The following is a 19,741-nucleotide window of genomic DNA, read 5'->3' on the forward strand; positions in this document are numbered from 1 at the left end:
ACTACCATGCTTTATCATGAAACTTACGATTACCTTAGTGCTAAGATCATTCAATGAGCACAGTACAGCAAGGGTTGCTGGGGTCGGTTCTTGTAATTACAGTCATCTATACATTGATAACGGTACCTCACGCTGAGCGGGTAGAGGAAGCTTATCGATGTGTCCAACCTTGTCCTTTAACGACTTCAATTGTAATAACAATAATGTGTCAACTCCGTGTACTAACTTACGTAATCATCGTCAGTATACATAGGTAGTGTGAAACATACAGTGAGGCCAGACATCTGTCAATCACGGCCTCTTGGGAAATCTAACTTCGCTGTAGCAGTCATTAAATCAGGATACACAATCCATTTGTGATTTTCACTGCAGATAGACCCTGGTAGCTGGTAGATAGAGTTACACAACGCCTGTTCACAACTTGTAGTTCAAAGCAAGAACACTCTGATGCGAGGCATCAACACGGTGGCAACTAAAGGTGAACAAATCAAAAGTACAATAAAATATGTTCCCCAGTTTTTTAATCAACACACGCAAGTTTACAACAATATTGGTTTCTACGGAAGTCTTTTATAGGTATGGAAGTCCATCAGTACGGAAGCCTTTTAGGGCCATGCGTTTTCTATGTTTTTTTAGTGAAATTTCAAGATTGTAAGTTGAAATTTCAAGATGTCGATCTTAACATTTCAAGAAAATAAGCAGTAGGCTTCAATTCATTTCCTGTTCTTTAATGAGTTTGTGGGGCTTTGTTAAACATAGAACTGGAAGATGAACAACATCACGGGGATGTACCAAACCAGTGAAGATCTGGGTTAGAACTGTTCTTCGGCAAGACATACTTGTCGTATGAGGCGACTAACGGGATCGGGTATTTAGGCTATTCGAACCCCCTGAACCCCTCTTGGCTCCTACAATGAACGTGTATTATGAATTTCTTTGAGAGGCATATTTAGAAGTTGTAAAGAAGAAGTCAACTTCTTTATTGCAATGAATGTGACGTTTTGGTGTAGATACGGTGTTATTCATAGAACATAGTTTTCCTTCATGTATTATGAAGGTTACAATTTTAAAATGCTCAAGTATATATTTCAGCCTGTAGAAATGGCAGAGTACGTTAACAATGTGTTTACTTTCGTGTGTGTTGTTTATGTAACAATTGCCAGTCATATTTGAGGAGCAGTCAGAAACCAATGGAGCAACGTAGCTTGCCTGTTCCCTTCAACAATGACATCGTAACTTCTTTGAGAGGCTTTTAGAAGTTGAAGCAGTAAGGAAGGATAACAAGATATGGATGAACAACTTCTTTTTTACAGTGAGAGCGACGTTTCAGTGTAGGTTCTAACACCGTTATGAAGCAAACTAAAAAGACTGAAAAGGTTTGCAATGGAGACTTTGGTGGCCCATATCATACTTCCTCTAATAACATGTTTTATTACCCATACGGTCTAGGATACACAGATGATTATTTTTGTGATAATCGCACACTATTATGATCTTTTCAGTGATTCTCAACGTTGATTGGTCAGCTAAGCAGAGAAGAAATATGATTGGTTGACGGAACTACTTTTCATTACCCAAGTTCATTGACAACTTTTCAACGTTTCATTGATAGAACGTGCTGTACTCACACATTCCGAGATTTAAAAAAAGAAAACAAGATGGTTAAAGAATATGAATACTCTTTTTATTAGACATCATTATTTTGCAATGAAATTGCGTTATAAATAGTAGTCTGTTTAAAATAAATAAATAAATAACCTTAACAAAACCAAAACAATCGTTTGCATTGTTTGTAAACAAACATGGCCGCCATTAGACTTACCTCGATCAACATCAATGACATAGTTAAAGTTGACGGTGACCTAATAGGAAGACTGATAAGAATATTACAGCCCTTGAATTCCTACAACCTGCTTGTTGTTAAAACTGAATTTGGGGAAATAGAATTAGCAAGATACTGACTAAAGGCGTTACCTTAAGTGGGACAAGTGAGTCCCTAAAGCTCGGGACAGTGAACTTTAATTTCACTCGGGACATATTTCCCATAATCACTCGTACCTCGTGGGTTATTGTTTTTATTACCCATTCTGTAATTAAACCGAGAAACCAGTACTTATGAACTCAAAGCCACACCTTGTTATGCGTTTACAACGTAATCAGCTGATCCGTATTAAGGCGCAGAGGAAACCAAATGGCTCACGCCTACTGGAATCGCATACGAACCCCAATATAGTACTGTAGAAAACGGTACGAAAAACAACACAATTCATCAGTTTCCAACTTCGTTTCATGACGATTTTATTACCCACACCCCCTTGTAAAGATTAAGTTTATTCTTAACGAGTACAATCGCATATTTAATATTTAGTCGTAGATCGCAAATGTGTAGCCTGATCTATTCGTGACAGAAAGTTGGTGACTGTGGTTGGATACAAACAGCAAAAACCTGTCAATATATTTCAACGTTAACTGATACAACAGTGAAAGTCTGCAAGAGAACAATAAAACGCAGGAATGGTGAACTTTTTGCTAAGAAGACGGTTCACAATTATTGACGTTTGTCAACATTTTGACTTTGACCTAGTTTTGGATCGCGTCAGTGTCCTTGTCAGGAACGATAACTCTAACTTTAGTCCGATCTCCCAGTCGACAACAGGCAAAATACGCCTTTTCGGTGCAGGTGGTTGGTTGAAAGAAGAATCATTTGAAATAGTGAAGTTGAATACTCCACCGTAAATTGGACCAGAAAAAAGAGTATGAACAGCATGGATATCATGGGAAATTGAATTCATCTGGAACATGACTGATTGGGACTGATTCGACTGAGGCTTTGGTGCATTTTGTTGGCAAGGGAGAGACAGGCCTGTGTCACGTGGTGTGGAATCACAGTTGGACGACAGAAGTCTGTTTATGTTTTGGTGTTGTTCTTCATTCATTGTGGAATAACTGTTGGTGGATTGAACTTTTTTGTGCCCCGACACTTGCATGATCTGGTGAGCTGGACACCTTTGTCAGACAAAGTTTGAATCATGCGTTTCCTGGCGCTATGGTTTGTCAACCGTTTGTCATTAGAAAGCCCTGCTTTACTTGCCATTGTTTTTTTATCAGTAATCCCAGTTTATTTCTGCCAACCGGTTGACGTTTAAACCAAGTATTCCCGGTTCGTACCCCAAACTGGGTGTTTGTTGCCAAATAGAATGGATGATCGTCAGCACTTTATCACATTGACTGTATATAAGGAGTCCGACACAAATTGATTGCACCACATTTATTCAGTGGATAGGTCATATCAGATTACAGACAAGATCACAACAACATATTTGTGGGTACCTTTACAATTTTAGTGGGACATTCAACAGACAGTATTATTAACAGTGCTTAAGAGGGAAATTGTACGTCTATAATAACACGAGTAACGTGTCAAACGCCCATCTTTTTTATAATGCATATATTATTGAATGCAGATACACCCCATTGAGGAAATGAAATAAACACATCTCTGTGTGCTGTAGACATCTATACATACTTATTTCAAAGTTGAAATATAACCAGAACAAAAGGAAAAAACTTGGTGTAAAACCAACAAACGACATAAAGATGGGATGTAATCAACAACTGTATTCTTAAGTGAAGTGCTTTTACAAATTAATACAAATCACTACAAAGGTATTACGGTGGCAGGTAAAATCAAACGCTGTTTAATAAAAAGAAGCAGTGATTAGAGCAATATAGGTAATGATGGTAATATTCACCTCACTGCACTGATGGTGGAGTATTCTGAATATATGTATACCTGGAGAATGGTATAATCGTATTTGAATCGTATTCGCTAGATCAATGTCCTATCTCGGCCACCATTTTGTGGAGTGGAACCAAGGACAATTTTCTGGTAGCATGTTAGCAGCTGGAAGCAACTAATCTATCGATGATTGCCATCGAAAATCGACAATGCTCGAATACGCGGAAGGATTGGGCTACTTTGATAACATATCCCCGGCAATTTTTATTCTGGTATGGAAGTATGTGATATTTTTTTTAAATCATGAAATATATACTTAGTCAGTTTGCATTACAAAGAACATAGCTAACAGAATCGCGTTGCCTAATTTAACGTTTTTGATAAGGATAGGGCCATAAACGGTGAGAGATCCAAATACACACACACGTGCGTTTGTTTCAGTTGCTTTTTCTGTCATTTTTGAGTGTCTATTTTGGGACTAATTACAGCTGAAATCAAATGTTATTTTAATTGCCTATTTAGGAAGAGAAATCCCATTTGCTGTTCTTAAACCGTATTTAGACATGTACATTTGGAAATGAAAGGTGTACAACTGGCAATAATCACATTAGAATATGTTTCCAACAGTTCAACGATTGGTTCAGTAACGTTTATAAATGTTAGAATAAAACAGAAATAGAGTTCTCCGTCTTGTTTGATGTAGTTCTGATACCCACACACGGATGTGAAATCCTTCGAGAGGCGCACAAATCGCTATTCGGCTTGAATAACACGAGTGGGTCACGAATGGCCCAGTACATGTGTTTTCGTCGCAATACCCATCAAAGTCATAAGGAGCATATTTCACACATTTCTGTCCATCCATGTTTCCCAAGTGTTGTCAGGGTGGATATCAACGGGTCGTGCTCGTTCAAAGTATAACTGGCAGGTGTTGGTTGTGTTCTGGTAGCTGACTGACCTACAACTGATCCTGCCTTGGCAAATTTCGATGCAGTTTACCATAGAGGTGGCCGTCACTGAAGACAACATTTTGCGTGTACTCCAACCATAAGGCACCACCCGCTCAAAGTAATTCCCGGGGTAGCCATCTAAACAAAGAGCATAGTTTTAGAGCCTGTTTTATATCCAGATCAATGCGTGAAGAATCAAAGTGACAAGGAGCTGTTCACAAAGTCCAATAACTGTTCAACAGTCAACCTTCCTTTACTGTCGAGCGATATTCAAGTATGTCTAGCCACAGGTATGTACATTTCACAACTTTTGAAAACAATTGAGCATGCTCTTGTCAGCGGAGACGTGCTCCAATGTTAGTTGATGAGGGTTACATTTAGGCCCCCCAAAAGGCTGTCAAAAAGTGTAATATGGATTCAGATGTTAGTTTGACTTGACATGGAAGGTTATGCAAAATTCAGCCGCATCATGCCGCAGCCCGCAAATTAGGCATGAACATTCTGATGGAACTTGAATTGGAATGACCTTGTATTCTTTTGTTTTTCCACGTGAACAGTTTACTTGCTTTTAGATGTGTTTGCGACGGGTTGCATTGATAGGGCAGGGCGCGCTCACCTTTTCGCAAACACCTGATATCATTACTGTTTGAAAGTTATTAGAACACATTCTTATGATACAGCTTGAATCGCACAATTCTCTCAGCCTTTAGCAGACATGTCTTATGGTAATGAAAATGGTTTTGTAGCTGTGCAAATGTTCTTAATTAGAGAGAGAGACACACATCATTTATCCAAATTGTATACATGTGATTATTTACAAAGCACCGCCATATTACCGCAATATTGTTTAGTACAACAAATAATAACAAACGATAAATTATGAGGTCACCCACTTTGACTTTATAGGTGTAGCAATGACCATTTTATTATCGTCAGTAAAGAGAGAACTTCGGGTAATTATTTGCACAAAGATCTTCTTGGCCAGAAGCACATACAATATAATACGACAGTAGTAAATATTCTGTCAATGCTTCAAAAAATAGATAAATATTTTTGATGCACTTATGAGCACAGCAATAAAGATAACAACAAAAGGACACTGACTGTTAAACAACCGCTTGGTAGTTCGATCAAATACGCAAAATTTTGAATATTTTTCAAAATGATGAAAATATCTGCAAAACAAATCAGGACCCACACGTATCTAAGAGCTATTGGTTATACTTACCAAATTCCCAGTCAAATATTGCTTTCCAACCGGATCCAACTGCAAAATATTGGACCTCAAAGTCCCTCTGCTGTTCAGTAAACATGAAGGTTTGTTCTCCCACGTAAGCCCCTTCACCGACGCTAAGCAGTCTGCCAGTCCAGTTGACCCACATTGGCCTCATCTCGTTACAATTCAAGTACCGGTATCTTTGCGAGTATCGGGTTGAACAACTACTGCACGGCTCCATCAAACACTTATCATTTCCCCATCCACCAAGCAAAATGTAGGCGTTCTTGGCTGTGCTGAAGTCGTGGCCATCATACAGTCGTATGTGTCCATCGTTGCACCCCTTGACCCTGAAGAGAGTTGCTGACCTATTCTTGACGTCAACGCCGTAGTCGTGTGTATTGTACATCTTGTAGTCTCCGGTAGAAATGACGTTGATGTTTGTGCAGGAACCACAGACGATAAAATAGAAGCCTGTAATAAATGTAAAACACTAGAGTCTGGCTTATATTTAGTATGGATGCATTTTGAGACATATCACTTTTTGTGTATTCACAATACATGACATGCCCTGTAAACAAATTAACTCCATGCATTCTTAGGCAAAGCTGTCAATATCATCTGAAACAAGTTATCGTTTTCATCCCCGCCCAGATCATCAAGTGATCGACCCACTGATCGAACGCAATGCCATCGATTCAGCAATAAAGTCAACTCAAGTCATAATCTGGCCGTAATGAAAGAAGACATAACGACCGTATGGTATCAGAACAGGTAACTGGTCGTAGGGGTAGCATGAGACGATTTGTACAAATTATATACGAATAGCTAACTGGTCGAAATAATTGGAGAAGACAGTACGACCTTACTTTATTGAGGAAACAGTTAATTGGCCGTAATTGCGACCATACTTTGTTAACTGGTCGAGAGAATGAAAGGAGACATCACGTGCCTGTTTTTTCTCGGCACAGGACGAGAGGTGAGTTTAGTTTTACGCCGCACTCAGCAATATTCCAGCTAGATGGCGGCGGTCTGTAAAAAATCGAGTCTGGACCAGACAAACCAGTGATCAACAGCATGAGTATCGATCTGCGCAATCGGGAACCGATCACATGTGTCAACCAAGTCAGCGAGCCTGACCACCCGATCACGTTAGTCGCCTCTTACGACAAGCATAGTCGCCTTTTGTGGCAAGCATGGGTTGCTGAAGACCTAATCTACCCCGGATCTTCACTGATCGGACGAGAGATGACATAACAATATTGCTTTGTTTTCGGAACAGTTAACTGGTCGTCAGGAGGAGAAAAAACATCACGAGTGTACCTTGACCAATTGAAAGAAAACTTAAACATATGACGTCTTGTGGTATTGACAGGAATGGCATTGAATGGCTACAATCGTTGAATAGAAAATATATTGTTAGATCTGCTGTTATGTGGAGTTTACGGTTCAGCAAGGAGAAAAACAAGACCAATCATTTCAGAAAAACGATGTAACACGCAATGAACGCTGTTGGTATACCATTGCACAAAGCCCATATTGTTTTTAAATGATAGTAAGATTCGGTAGAATGATAACATGTATGTACTGTGTGTACTGATAATGATCAGTTAACAGCAGGACAACAAGAGCAGGGAAACAATTGAATAAAATAATGAAATAAAAACCAACGGAAAAATTTAACTTTCGAAATAAACTTGAAATAATGCGAAAATAAGTGAAATGATCAGAGAAACTCGAAATTTCCAAAAACAACTAATAGATACAAGAAGAAATTGTGATTCAGAAAATAGCTTTATGTAAGTGTTACGGTTAACAATTTTGCCGTGACAAAAGGTTTAAGAGTCCCCTATGCACAGAATAGTAAGTCTAAAATATTCAATAATATATTGAACAAACAATGAGCAAACTACAATGAATGACAATACATATTTCTAGGACAATACAATTGAGTCACAAATATAAAATATTGGGTCACAAATATAAAATATTAACTCACCAGTCTTGACATTTAGAGTGAGAACAGATATACTGAATGAAGGTTGTTTACAATGACAGCAGTTGAATAGACAAGCACTGTCCGTTTTGAAACGTTGATCAGCTTAATGATGGCAGACATATGTATATAAATCCAGTCATGTGAAATCCCATGTCGCACAACTCAACAACCAGCCTTCATATAGTTCTTACACAGTTCTCGAGCATTCTAGCAAAGCTAGGCTCTATCAGAACGTTATGGAAAACTCCACGGCATGACGAGAGCCGGAAATAAACAAGATTGCAAAGGGAGGCAACTCTGAAACGCTATCAAAAAGGTGTGTCGCTACAAATGCTATTGCCATTGAATATATATGTATGATGCAAGATGCGAGCCACAACCCACATTCAAAACTTTAAACATTGTGACCCATAATAACTATCACTTAATCAATGTGATATTACAAATTAGAAATTAAAAGAAAAACACTCTAATAACATAAGAAAGTAGCACCATAATATTACACTTGCGTAAAAAAGTTAAGGGACAAAAGCACATTTCAGCATGACATTAAATTATGCATAGCAAACATATAAAACAGAATTTCCAAGCATGAATATGAATATGCATTGTGTGCAAACATGTGATCTATGCAAACACAACAGTTGTGGCAATCCGTCGAAAATTGACCAATTTGATATGAAAGAAAGTGTCAACAAAATTGTTTGCATCGCACGAATACAACGTTGCCTGAACTTTGTTAGGTCGTTTTGTTATTGCACGTGCAGTCTGCGTTTTCTATGCAAATTTGAGAATAAAAGTCGCCACCGCGATCATGCTGTTCTCAAATGACTTTTCATCATGGTTCGACGTCATCTATGCAAAGTTGATAGGGCAAGAGCCATTGCGTGGCTCCAGGATGGTTTGACACAAAGACATGTAGCCCGGAGGATTGGTTGTAGCCAGCGTGATTGGTAGACTATGGAAGCGGTTCCAGGCAACCAATTCAATTAAAAATCGTCCCGCTCTGGGAGGCCAAGATCAACATCACAGCCTGATCACCAGTATGTCGTACAGTTGGCCTTACGTCAGCGCGCCGTCACAGCTAGACGTCAGAGAGATGATATGTGTACCACAGGACTCCTCTGTATGTTGTCCAGGGAAATTTGACTGGTATCAGATACAGGGACGAAATTGTGCGTCCGTTTGTTTGTTGTTCCTACTCTTCGCCAAATTGGAGCTTGTTCTCTTCTTCAGGATGATAATGCTAGGCCACATCGGGCCAGACATGTGAATGATTTTCTCAATCAAACTGGCATTGTGAGAATGGACTGACCTTCATACTCGCCTGATCCGGCACTGATTGAGTATGCTTGGGACGAGTTAAGAAGGAGGCTGAGGGACAATGATTATCAATCTGGTAATCTTCAAGAATTGGTCCAGTTTCTTCAGGCAGAGTGGCAGGCTATCCCACAGATGTGTATTCGCGGTCTGATTGACAGTATGTCTCAACGATATGCTGCATGTTTAGGAGCGCATCGTGGTGTCACCCGTTATTTCCGGAATTAAAGATTGTTCAAAGGATGCTTACAGTCATTGAGTTTGCATAGGGCATATGGTTTGCACACAGTGCTTAGCTTTAGGACAGCATACACCAATTCGAACCATATTCATGCTTGGAACTGTTTTATATGTTTGATTTGCATAATTAAATGTCATGCTGAAATCTACCCTTGACTCTTAACTTCTTTTGAGTAGTATATATTCAGTTTAAAAAATTACGTAAATTCATTTCTCTGATTATATTTCAACATTAATATAATCTATTCAAATGAGATATTCTGAGATGTTTGTGAAATTGGACAGAACTATTACGTATACTCTCAACAGTATCATTCACATGGGTACAGTGTGTGAAGCCCATTTCTGGTGTCCCCCGCCGTGATATTGATGGAACATTGCTAAAAGCGGTGTAAAACCATACTCACTCACTCACTCAACAATATCAAACTGAGAGAACATCTGTATTTCATACTAAAGGTAAAAGGCGTTAATTTCCATTTCCCCCCTTTCTATCAGTAACAATACGTTTCAGACAATGTATAGGCGATCAAGTGAAACAGCTTGCCTTTGAAATGAATTACACAAACTTGATTCCAAGTTCACAAAGAAATAAAGTACCGGGCAAAAGAAAGTTATAACCGACTTCACCTGGCCAAAACATCGAAACAAAGACGTGTGTGAGATTTATGATAAGTATTTTACAAACAGAAATCATTTTCCAATGAATTGACAGAAAATTTAGTTTAATGCTGGTCTTGCGCGTGTTGAAATTCATTAACAAAGAGACAAGGGGTCTAAATTAAAAATTACACAAATCAGAGGTTCATTCAAAAAGTGCATAAAGACTCACATAATGAGACAAGAGTCTGGGGACACACCATCAACAGCGAGGATGACCTCCCTGGACATCCATACACGCCAACACACGTCTCTCCATTGACATCGTAAGTCAAGAATCCTGTTTAAGTTCCTGTCGGTTCGTTGGAGGCAGTACATGCTGACGATCATGATGAACCTAGGGAAGTTCAATGGGGTTCATGTGTGGTGAACGCGCTGGCCAGGACAATACGTTGACGTTAACGTTGTGCAGGTATTCTCGAAAATTCTATCGGTGTGAGGCCTCGGGTTGTTGTGCTGCAAAATGACGCATCTCGGCTGTTGTCGAATAAAGGGAACGACAAAAGGTCTCAGCACTTCATCCCTATCCTGTGGTTCTTTGGCCATATATGCCGCCCCATACCATGATGCCTCCTCCATCGGACAGATTAACTTCTTGAACGCAGTTTGGCGCCAGTCGATCTCCTCTACGTCCGAAAACTTCGCCGTCATTTCTGAACAGACTAACAGACTTTCCTCTATAAAGAGCCCTCTCTGCCAGTCATGTCGCTACCACCGACGTACAGCTCATGCCCATTGCAGTCTGCGTTGACGTGTAGACGGGTCACGGCCATTCCACGGAAGGGGAAATAGACTCGTACACCAGCAATACCGAGTCGTCGAAGGACCGTTCCTCTGTTGATTACGTGTTCTAGTGGTGTTGCCGCCGTTGACCTTGCCTTCACGAATCTGTTCTGAAGATGGACGTGCTTGATGTTGCGGTCTTCGGCCGGTGTCGTGACTCTTGGTCTTTCTGATCTTGGGCGGTTTGGGGTCTGGTTTGTTTGCTGGTAGCGGTTTATCAATTTGGTGGTCTGGCTGAAGATGAAGGTTCTTGCCAAATCACGTTGTGAAGCCCTCGTTTTTGCCATACCGATCGCGCTTTCTCATTGCGCTTTCGTAAGTCTTGGCATATTCGTTGTAGTCTTTTTGTTACTCTGTCCAACATCAATATTGTGCCACAACCAGGCACGTGCATTTGAACAATATCCCACAACTATGTTTTTCATGTTTTTAAAAAATGCTCGATTCGTACGAAGTTTCCAGGCAGCTGTGTTGTTATCGGGACCATATTGCGTTTTGGCGATTACTTTAAAAGTGATAACTTTCTTTTTCCCGGTAGTTTATCTCCAAATTGACAACATATTTGAGCCTGAACTTTTCTTTGTCCCTACTCATGTCTTGCCTACTTCATGTAAGAACCTGACGCTACTCCAGCAACATTGAACAAGCTTGTAGTCAAAGATACTGTTCAAGTGCATTATGGAAATAAACATTGAACAAAACAAACATGTTCGAATTCTTTCATACGTAGACAATACTGTTTAGCAATAAAATACAATTTGCGTTTAATGTCGATGGAATGTATTGTGAGTTGCGGGGTTTTTTCAAATTCAGCCCTGAAATGAATCTTGTGATGATTTCAGGAGTCGACGAAGGTGTTTCAATTGAATTATCAGAATATTACAAGCTATTATGAAATATCCCCAACCTAGAGATTGTTTGAGGGTTATTGCCGTTTCACGCCCCATATAATCAAATGTGAATAAAAGTCCTACTTCAGATATCATTTGTACTCCATATCACAGATATGAATCGCTTCTACTATCTCGTGAATATTTGTGGAATATTCTGGAATTCCACCAGTTAATGTTACGCAGTTCCTTTGTATAACCCTGAAATGTTTGAAACTGGATTATTAAAAAGCACATGTAATCTGTGACAACTTGTAATTACCTGCAAAAATGGTCATAGAGAAGTCCATCTTTGTCCAGAAGCACTAGCGTAGCACTGGCGTAGATCCTGCCCTCCCAGTGTAAGAGTGCTATCCTGTACTGATAGCGATACACAAGCGCAGTCATGAAAACATGTTAAATATTGACGAGCAATTGCAATTGGTCTAACATGCCTCTCTTCATTAGTGTGATCTTTTGTGAGTACGATAGATAATGCATCGCCTACTGGGAAATATTCTATCAATATTCTGTCGTGTCAAAGACAAGACTTTATCATTCAGTGATACTAGTGTTGGGAATTGGTTAAAATCTCACAATTGATGATTTGTTCATTACCACCGATCACTCATCGAAAATAATTGGTTAGCGTCACTTATGAAATTTGTTAATGCACACAAAAATAAGGAAAAAAAACATGTAGTTATTTTGGGGTTTGGGGCAAAATTTCACATCTTTAAAGTATGACTAGTATGTTAGGAACATAAATCTCTTGGTGTCTTTAAGATAAATTCAATCATGACTTGGAACGCTTGTAGTGCTTATGAAATGTAACAGACAAATCCAACCTTGTAAAAAATATTGTTGATGAAAACAAGTGTTCCAGAATTGTTTGTGTTCGATTATGAGAAAACATGATCGATTGCTTGGTCGTTTAGTCACTGCGACCAATCTTCGATTATTTCAATTAATCGGATCACCACTAATACTCACAAAGTGAATCGATGTCATTAGGAGGAATGTTTTATTGTCCAAGCTACGATAAAACCGACGCCTTTATCTATAAAATGGATAGTCTCCTGGTTCCTGCGCAGAACTATCAAGCAGTACGTATATATGTGAGTGACTGAGTGCAATAAAATGAGCTTACACCGTCATGTATCGGTTATGCACCCGATATTCAATCTGTCATGCCAGCTGGCACTCTGTACTCACATTTCTTGGCAAAATTGATTTCCAACAATTGCGTAATAAGTTAAGGTTAGTTGGTGCGCCTCGAGGGATTTGTTGTTTATCTGGCAGTCGTTCTTACCTGGAGTTTCTGTCAACAGAAGGAACTCGTATTGGAAGAACTATACCGTCATAAATATATTATGCCCCTGGTTGGCAGGAACCGTACATGACAATTGTGTAAAGGTTTTGCATTTAAATAATCTATGTGAAAACGTCGCTGTTCCATATTCTTACAAAATAAGATAATTTTCGTCATGAGTGGGATCCTAAGTTGTTGTTGACGATCATGCTGTGCGACGGGAGAGATAGGGTAGTCTAGTGGTTAAAGTGTGTGTTCGTCACGCCAGTGGGCACAATGAGTGAAGCCCATTAGGGCTGGGACAGGTCAATATTTTCTACCCGGGTACCCTACCCCCTATTACCCTACCCTACCCGGATACCCGATATGTTTATTCTTGACATCAAATTTGTAAGAAATGGCAATATATTCTTCAGCTCGACGGCTAAATATCTTAATCATGAATTATTTTTATAACAACTGACTGCAAAATCTGTCTAAATCTTCAAAGACAATACACCTTTTGATCATAAAAGAATAACATATAACATTGTTTCATCTATTAGTCACATGATCATAACGGGTCCGGGTATTGATATAGGTACTTCTCATTACCCACCCGTCCCAGCCCTAAAGCCCGTTAATGGTGTCCAACGTTGAAAGACAGGCACAACCGCCCTCACTCATCCAACATTGTGGAACGTAGAAGTCTAACGTTTTCGAGTTGAATGAAGAACTTTACCAACAAACAAAACTGTCTGATAATATTCATCGCCTGAAAACGAGAGTGTTCTATGTCCACATTTGGTGAAATTTGAGTTATTCAGTTCAGGGTATGTTTTACTGCATATTCTCCATGCAAGATTTGACCGTGATATATAGCCTAGACAGTGGTTTTACATTGTTGTATCTCCATACAATAACACAAATTTTTAGTTCCAGAGTATTCTTAGTGATCACGTGACAGGCAGATGGAACAATCTGAAAGTTTTATTACCATCATAATAGACATGCACGTATATAAATTGAACATTTTCTTTATTTATGCTTTATTTAATGTAATTGGTGATCTATGCAATTAAAACCTGTTAAAACAATAAAAATACAACCTGTGACGGAAGAAATAATCATACAACAGTTGTACAAAAATGATTCAGTTGCATTTCTGATGCACAGATCGCTCTGGTTCTGAACAAAATTACGAATCTATTTGGCCGAAGGATCTATCTCCAAGCCTTTTTCGTTAATTTCTTATTTATTTCAAGACTTTTAACATACTTGTGGTTATTTTCCCAGTCTTTTGGATATAGCACAAGTATATGCACAATTCCACAGAATTTGAAAACATTGTTGTTCTAAACTTCAAGAATGATTTTATCGAAAATAATTTATTTGGACCAGGAACTCTCTGGTTTTCGGTGAGGTGCCTGAGCCGGAAGTAGTCACACTGTAATATTCCACCAGTGTGTCCATGATGTAAGACATGGGATAGTTGTAGCATTATCATATACTCTCCCAAAAAGAAAAGCAAAGGTGTGTTTTCACGAATTTAATCTGCTAACTACTATAAAGTGACATAACCGATCCCCCAACCCCCCTTCGGGTATTATGAATGATTTTCGGTGATCGATTTATATCACTGTCACAGCTAAATAGCCTTTTTCTAGGAGGAATATGTTTGGCCTGACATCGAGTGTTTTTAATCACTGACCTTAATGAATTTGCTGCTTATTTGAAACATTTACAAAATCTAAAGAACAGAATATGTGGAGGAGATAATGTGAGCAAAGATAAATGTCTGTTTCCATTTGTACCATGTGTTTCCGTGTTTGGGTTTTGGTTGGTCTTTTCGGTGAGCAATGTACTTGTGGATATGCAATACGAATCAACCAACCAAGACTACTTTTTTCGGAGAATAAGAAGACTCCTCAACACTGTAGCCTTCTGCATTCACCAGAGTACCAGAAAGGCTGTATTCCTGGCAACAAACCCAAGTAATAGTGACATTTCGTGAGCGAGTTCCGCACATTTGCCATCTTTTTTTTATGAATTTGTTAATCACATGTGTGTCCAAAGGGACAGAAAATTCAATGTAATAAATAATTTGAGCGAATTTATTAAAAAGGACAAGGACAGGCCTGTTGGTCTGAATACGCCAGAGACCGTGTAAGGTCTTATTCCAATGAATTATATACTTGTCATTTTCTGTGACACCCTCTACTCAGATTACACCATAAATGGACCGCAAGCATGGCGAAGAAGGAGAAAAGCACATGAATATTTTAGTGACGAACAGAAGAGCGAAGGACCTAAAGAATCGCCATGGTGTATTCTTCTTTAAATGGAAATGGTTTTGGATGTCAGTACGTTCCCATACGACCCGTGAAGGTCCGGGTTAGAATGAACCTTCAGTAACCCATGCTTGTCGTAAGAGGCGACTAACGGGATCGGGTGGTCAGGCTCGCTGTCTTGGTTGACACATATCATAGGTTCCCAGTTGCGCAGATCGATGCACATGCTGTTGATCACTAGATTGTCTGGCACAGACTCGTTTATTTACAGACTGCCGCCATTTGGCTGGAATATTGCTGAGCGCGGCGTAAAACTAAACTCACTCACTCACTCACCTTACCATACAAATACGTCTGAAGTGTGGCTGACCAGCAATTCATGAAAGACTTTAGTTGAACTGGTAATCACTCGACATGCATTGACGTAATCCATTCATGAGGTACAGAAACATCATTATTATCATTACCATTATGTTTTTACAGATTTAGATAAAAATGCAGCAGAGAGGGCTCGGGTTATCCTGGCACAGTCAGGCTGGTAAGGCTCATCGTCGGCTCAGGGCCCTTGCCCCCTCTACACGCAGCCCAAACAGCGTATGGGGCTTCTGCCAGGAAACGAACCCACCAATAACTTTCCGGAGTATGTAGACTCCCCAACACTGTAGCCTTCTGCATTACCCAGAGTGTCAGAAGGGCTGTGCTCCCGGTGGAGAACCCGGGCACTCTCCTGATCTGCGCCAAGAGATCAGGAGGTACTAAACCAAGGGCACCGAGAACAATGGGGAGTCTGACGGCAGTGTACTTGGGATGCAAGCGAGACATTTTAAAGGCGAGGTCCGCATATTTAGCATGCTTTTCCTGAATCTTGCCAATCACGTTGCTGTCAAAAGGGACGGAAATGTACTATTATTATGAAAAGTTTTGTTGCTTTCCTTTCCTTGTAAAACTGACACAAAAATGAAATCAATATCCCGATCACACAAGTTGAGTCAGAAGTGTATGTAAATATGCACCCGCAGGAAAACAAAAACAAAGGAGAATGATCCACATTGAGATGTTCTATAAATTATCCATACGAAGAGCTCGTTGATACAGCATGCTTTGTCTCTGACAAAACAATCGTGTCTCTAACTGAGGACGTTATCGAGTTTTAAACAACAGCTCACAAAAGGCGACACAGAATTAACGCCTCACAAGAGTACACAGGGCAGAAGAACACATACATTATGTTTGTGGTTCTAATGTTAACTACGTTTCACTCTGGGTGGTAATTCATCAGAAATGTTTCGTTTGGGGTCAAGGACGTACGAGGAATTTTCAAAAAGAATTCATTAATACTAACGTGTACTTAGTTCATGTCATCAAGGGACCAGAGCGTGGTTGAAGAATGCCCTTCACAAACATTGTGCACCAAATGTCCCGACGTAACTAGTCCCGATTTAGGACAGTTTTCAAAGTGGATCGTCATTTTCACATGTCACCATATCCTAGCTGCGTAGATCGATGCTCAAGCAGCCCCTATAACGTGTACTCATTGAGTGAGTGAGTGAGCAAGTGAGTTTGGCTTTACGCCGCTTTTAGTAGTAATCCAGCAATGTCACGGCGGAGAAAACCAGTAATGGGCTTCGCACATTGAACCCAGTACTCAATGAAGAAAGAAGTAAGTTTGATAGTGTCAAACGATTTGTGGTATATCAGGTTATAGAGAAGTCTAAGTAAACTTGGGCTCAGTATTATTCGTTACACTGCAAAACTGGGTCTGCAAAACCTAGTAGAAGATCGCATCAGCTGATCTTCTGGCGACCTATGACTGTCCAATAAACGCGAGACGGCCAAAACGGATTTAACCAATCAGACAACGTCTACTTGTTAGGGTTCGGCGGGACTTACAAAACGATTTTTGGATTTTATCTTCCCTGGTCGCCGACACTGATATATCAACAAACGAAAATCCGCATTAAACACAGATATTTGACCTGAGGTATATACGCTTATGGGTTTCTAATGACATGGTTACTATTAGCTTATATTTTCGCAAGATAACATCCTTCTTGAATATTGACAAAAACGCTATTTTCTGCGACTGTTTACTCAATACGTGTATCACTCGGAAGCGATCAATTCGTCACCACTCGCCCCTTTCCGTAACCTCCAAGAAGATTCGTCCCCCTATCGATGCTTATGCGCGAAAATACGACAAACCAATCAGATTACGCGTAATGGATGAGGTACTTTGATAAACATAATCCCGACTACTTAAATCGTTTATGGCATTATCTAATTGTTTAAAAATCATGAAAAATATGTATCGTCTTATTGAAAGTACTAAGAACGTAGCTAAAAGAATTGTGCTGTCTAATGTGAAGATTTTTTATAAGAACCGTGCGACTGACGGTGAGAGATTCAAATACACACACGTGAGTTTGTTGACATAACGGCTCTCATGGGTCCAACTGAGTGTATTTCTGGCGATCTTGCGGGCTTGTTGTGGTGATTGTACGTGCATGGAATGCATGTTGACCCGTTTTTTGGTAAAGATCTCTTCATCCAATGATCCAATCGATCTCAAACTGTGCAAGTGGATGTTTTGTCAGACAACCTAATCACATTGTAAATCACCGATTTTATGCATTTGTATTAAAGAATCAGTCTATGTAACTGTCAACAAAATAAACAGCAGAACGCAGACGGCTTGCAGAGGGAGGGAGCCAATGACCTGTAACAGCGGCAGTGCTGGGTCATAAAGGTAAACGTTCGTCAATGTAGGTCAGCTATGCACTTGACAGGTATGAAGAGGTGTCACAGGTCGTGAATAGGGTAGGGTGGGTGCCACCAGTCCTGTTAACCATCATACGGAGTTTGTTTCTCTGAGTTGTTCAACATTAACCACAAAACCCATTAGTGAGAATTTTTCTGTAGGTTAAAATCTTTAAATTTTTAATGTTAAAGTCATATTTTGTTTATGCATTACCTCAGTGGAAATGTATTTAAAGAACACAGAAAGTATATTTACACTAAATCATTAATTGGACCACCTATGGTTAGAACTCAACAACTGTTAAAGCCCCGTTCCCTCGGACACAAGCACACACAATCATGCACATTCATTGAAGAAAAGATAGAATGAAGACAAAAGTGTTATGTTTTGATGTCGTTCACATTCCAAATAAAGAAATGTATTTCTAATAGCTTTAAGCATAAAGATAGTTAATATTTATATTTTCATGATAATTTTATGTGAAATGAGTGTTTCATGTTACACTATAAGTCGTTGGAACTAGTCAGTGCTGTCATTGTTAAAAGAAGTTATATTTCTTTGAGCATATCTGGTTGGATACTATTATTATCTGTAAATACAGTGAGACCTCGGATATCCGGACACATTCGTTTTTACGTGAATCGTCCGGATAATTGAATATCCGGATATCTGGATTTTTGGTTTTCATACACCTCAAGGAAAATCCAAAACGTTTATGATCATCAAGCGTTTATTGTACATGTATAGACATTCAAAAACAGCATCACAACATAACAATCATACCTTTACAATTATTCAGTTTTGAAAAAGTCTTTCATTGAGGACTGATTACACTGGGTGTCGCTCCTTTGCAACACGACGGACAACATTTTGTCCAGGTTTTCACGGTCGCCATTGTTCTCAAAGTTGCTGAGTAGGCCTTCGTAATATTTATTTGCGTCAGCAAACGAGCAGGGTAGTGGGGCTGTCTGATCCTCCGTATCACCGCCACTTTCTTCTTCGGTATCTTCTTTATTGGTGACCATGTCGATGATTGAAGCATCTGTCAGTCTCAACCTGGATGTCAATATCAACATACTCCTCGGCAGTGGGCGTGGCTTCTGTGGTGTCTGTATTGCTGGCATCGGCAAATTTTCTGAGTTGTTCGGCCAGCTCAGAAAGCACCATGTCGTCGTCTGTGTCTTCCTCTGTATGTTGACGCAGGATATCAACGTGGCGGAAGCAGTTGGCTATCGTCGAAGGTTTCACTGCATTCCAGGCTTGTTGACCATCCTCAGTGATTGTCGCAGGTTCACTACCGGGGCCTCATCATTATCCACACAGTTGAGGAGATGTCGGACGAGGTGTTTCTTGTAATGGGCCTTGAATGTGCGAATACTTCCGCCATCCAAGGGCTGAATGTGGGCCGTAGTGCCCTGGGGTAGGAAGTGAACCGTGACATTTGATAATTTCACATTAGCACAGTTGTATGACACGCCTACCACGCGACCACATCTGTCTATCGGGCTGTGGGGTAGCCTAGTGGTTAAAGCGTTGGCTCGTCACGCCGAAGACCCGGGTTCGATTCCCCACATGGGCCCAATGTGTTAAGCCCATTCCTGGTGTCCCCCGCCATGATATTGCTG

The 19,741-nt window shown here is 39.9% G+C and overlaps 1 protein-coding gene across 1 annotated transcript; it reads right to left on the bottom strand.

Annotated features, from left to right (window-relative positions):
• Nucleotides 1–3,289: 3,289 nt before the first annotated feature.
• Nucleotides 3,290–12,145, bottom strand: LOC124281885. The gene is made up of 3 exons (XM_046717900.1): nucleotides 12,060–12,145; nucleotides 5,918–6,379; nucleotides 3,290–4,827 (listed from the first exon to the last, which is right to left on the bottom strand). The coding sequence occupies exons 1-3, from the start codon at nucleotides 12,085–12,087 to the stop codon at nucleotides 4,583–4,585; spliced, it is 735 nt and encodes a 244-aa protein (XP_046573856.1). The 5' UTR covers nucleotides 12,088–12,145; the 3' UTR covers nucleotides 3,290–4,582.
• Nucleotides 12,146–19,741: the final 7,596 nt, after the last annotated feature.

The sequence above is a fragment of the Haliotis rubra genome, unplaced genomic scaffold (assembly GCF_003918875.1).
Source record: "Haliotis rubra isolate DU_JTF1 unplaced genomic scaffold, ASM391887v1 Scf29, whole genome shotgun sequence".
In the NCBI taxonomy this organism is placed as follows: domain Eukaryota; kingdom Metazoa; phylum Mollusca; class Gastropoda; order Lepetellida; family Haliotidae; genus Haliotis; species Haliotis rubra.

What these genes read in the sequence shown, in the direction of transcription:
- LOC124281885 (XM_046717900.1), bottom strand. Translation starts at nt 12,087, where the DNA reads ATGGACTTCTCTATGACCATTTTTGCAG. An exon ending in CTCTATGACCATTTTTGCAG is followed by an intron (nt 6,380 to 12,059) that starts GTAATTACAAGT and finishes CATTTATTACAG; the next exon opens with GCTTCTATTTTATCGTCTGT. An exon ending in AATATTTGACTGGGAATTTG is followed by an intron (nt 4,828 to 5,917) that starts GTAAGTATAACC and finishes CTCTTTGTTTAG; the next exon opens with ATGGCTACCCCGGGAATTAC.